The sequence below is a fragment of the Charadrius vociferus genome, unplaced genomic scaffold, assembly GCF_000708025.1.
Source record: "Charadrius vociferus isolate BGI_N301 unplaced genomic scaffold, ASM70802v2 scaffold472, whole genome shotgun sequence".
NCBI lineage: Eukaryota > Metazoa > Chordata > Aves > Charadriiformes > Charadriidae > Charadrius > Charadrius vociferus.
This window is the reverse complement of record NW_009647735.1, coordinates 143,642-146,254: the sequence shown is the minus strand read 5'-3', so window position 1 is coordinate 146,254 and position 2,613 is coordinate 143,642. Positions and strand designations below refer to the sequence as shown.

At 49.3% G+C, this 2,613-nt stretch overlaps 1 protein-coding gene across 1 annotated transcript in view; it reads left to right on the top strand.

Annotated features, from left to right (window-relative positions):
• Positions 1-986, top strand: part of TAF9B (TAF9B RNA polymerase II, TATA box binding protein (TBP)-associated factor, 31kDa) — a 7,991-nt gene extending 7,005 nt beyond the window's left edge. Inside the window, exon 6 of the mRNA XM_009881763.1 lies at positions 820-986. Within this exon, the coding sequence (XP_009880065.1) occupies positions 820-986 (167 nt within the window). The remainder of the gene's footprint in view (positions 1-819) is intronic.
• Positions 987-2,613: the final 1,627 nt, after the last annotated feature.

Sequence of the window (2,613 nt, the reverse complement as noted above, 5' to 3'; positions counted from 1 at the left end):
CTCTCCTCATAGGAGAGGTGCTCCAGCCCTCGGATCATCCTCGTGGCTCTCCTCTGGACATGCTCCAGCAGGTCCATGTCTTTCTTATGTTGAGGACTCCAAAGCTAGACGCAGTACTCCAGGTGGGGTCTCACAAGAGTGGAGTAGAGGGGCAGGATCACCTCCCTTGACCTGCTGGCCACACTTCTTTTGATGCAGCCCAGGATGCGGTTGGCCTTCTGGGCTGAGATTGCACATTGCTGGCTCATGCTGAGCTTCTGGTCAATCAGCACGCCCAGGTCCTTCTCCTCAGGGCTGCTCTCCAGCCATTCCCCGCCGAGCCTGTATTTGTGCTTGGGATTGCCCTGACCCAGATGTAGGACCTTACACTTGGCCTTGTTGAACTGCATGAGGTTGGCTTGGGCCCACCTCTCCAGCCTGGCCAGGTCCCTCTGGATGGCATCCCTCCCCTCCAGCGTGTCTACCTCACCAAACAGCTTGGTGTCATCGGCAAACTTGCTGAGGGTGCAGGTTCATTTCATAACTTCTAGTTTTCATTCCTATTTCTAGCACAGTGGTGTCACCCCAGAACATACAGTGTTTCAGGCAGATTTCCCTTATGCCTTAACTGCCACCTCTCTGCTCTTGCTCTTTTATGCTCACCCTGCTAGCATTTGCCTGTCTTCTCTATTTCGCTGTCAGGATCATTCCAGGGTTTTCAGCCTGGAATGTTCTAGTAGCACGCTGCTTTATTGGGTTGGAAGTTCTGTTTCCGTGGGGGCAAATCAACCGTCATTTTTTCAAGATTTCCATTCAATGACATCTTCCTTTTTTTCGCAGCCACACCAACTACTCCAACAGTTCAGAATGTTCTAATTAATCCTTCGTTAATTGGACCAAAGAATATTCTTATTACTACAAATATGGTATCGTCACAGAATACATCTAACGAATCAAATCCCTTGAAAAGGAAGCATGAAGATGATGACGACTATGATAACTTGTGAAGAGACTGTCAGCGATTCATACTGAGTCCGACAGGGGTTTTGCCAAGAGTTCATTGTAAGCAGTGAGAGAGCGTGTAAATACTCTGTTAAAATGCAGTTGGGTATGGAGAGGGAGAGAGATCATTGCCTGTGGAAAGAGGAAAAAGCGACTAATCTTCTCCTGTGTCCTGTCATGTGTTTTGAACTTCAGCAGCAACGGTGAGCACTGCTCACTGTTACAGAGGAGAACAGCCTTCACGCCTCTTCTGTCACCTTATTTCTAACAGACGTGTCCGTGTCTCTGAAGCCTGCTGAGCCAGGTGCTTGTAGTACTGCCCCGTGCCAAGTAAAAATAATTTTTAGAAAACACTGGGTGGTGTCACATAGATACTCATTTCAAACATCAAAAACCGGGTCCTGGGTGAGGTGGGACGTAGCTGGGGAATATCAGCTTTTTTTGTTTGTTTGTTTGTTTGTTTGTTTTTCCCCAAAAGTACATTTCCTGCTTCAAGGTTGTGTTAGTGGCATACACTGTTCTCCGTGTGCACTTCCAGTGGGTGTGAAGATGACCAGTAGAAATGCAGACAAAAGGTAGAGGAGGGGTGTTCTGGAGAACACACACTTAGGCTGACCTCTGGTATGCATTAATCCATGGTTTCTGTTGGCCTTAACACCTACTCCAGTACCCACAACTCAAAAGTCAGAGAAGAGGTAAAATTCCAGCCAAGATTTGTTTTTTGTTTCCAAAGAGCTGCACCTCTGTCAGTCATCCCTTCATTAAGCTTGTGTTTATATGTGTCCTCCTGGCACGCAGCGGGATCTGGTGAAGGGCAAACCCCCCGAGCTTGGCTGCGAGGGTCTGATGGAGCCCTGGGTACCTGGAGGTGCTTTTGTGGTGTAGTGGGATCCTAAGTATGCTCTACTAGAAGACGGAATACATTTAATGTGTTTTTATATATTATACAATAACCAAAGTGGTGTGCTTTTGTAACAACCTCCTTGGTAAGCGCTGTAGCTTGTACTGCCTTTCCTAATGCCTCTTTTCTCGTGCTGAGCTTGATGTGACTTAGGCTGGGAGAGCTCTTTCACAAATTCTGGCTCCGTTGCACATGTACAACCACTGTTTCCCACTAAGGCCCTTGAAGGGTGACCAACAATTGAATAAACCACCTTTTAAAATGACGTAGAAAGGAATGCTCCCTCTTCATGACACTTTTTTCAGGGCTGAAGTTGGCCAGTGGCCCCCCTCGCTTTGCCCTGGCTGGCTCCTGCTGCAGGTTCTGAGGCTGCCGTGTCTCTGCTGCTCTTTATAACCGCGGCATTATTGTCCGTTTGTTTTGTCTGAAGAAATGCTGAATAAAACCCACTTTTCACTGGGGGAAAAGGATGAGCATACGGGCAACTTCTCCAGGTGAAGGTTGATATAAAGATTGAAGGCGAAACTATTCTCAGCAGCACATTGGGAAGGAAAAGTGTGTGGTGGGTGCTGCGGGGGTGGCACAGCCCTGGCTGGGGACGGCGCGAGGGCCGGGGAGCGAGCAGGGGGACGGCAGCGCTGCCCCGCAAAGGCTGGGGGTCCTGGGCCTCCTCCCCCGCCCGGCACCCCCCTGCCACAGACACCCTCTGTGTGGCTCCAACTCTCCCACAC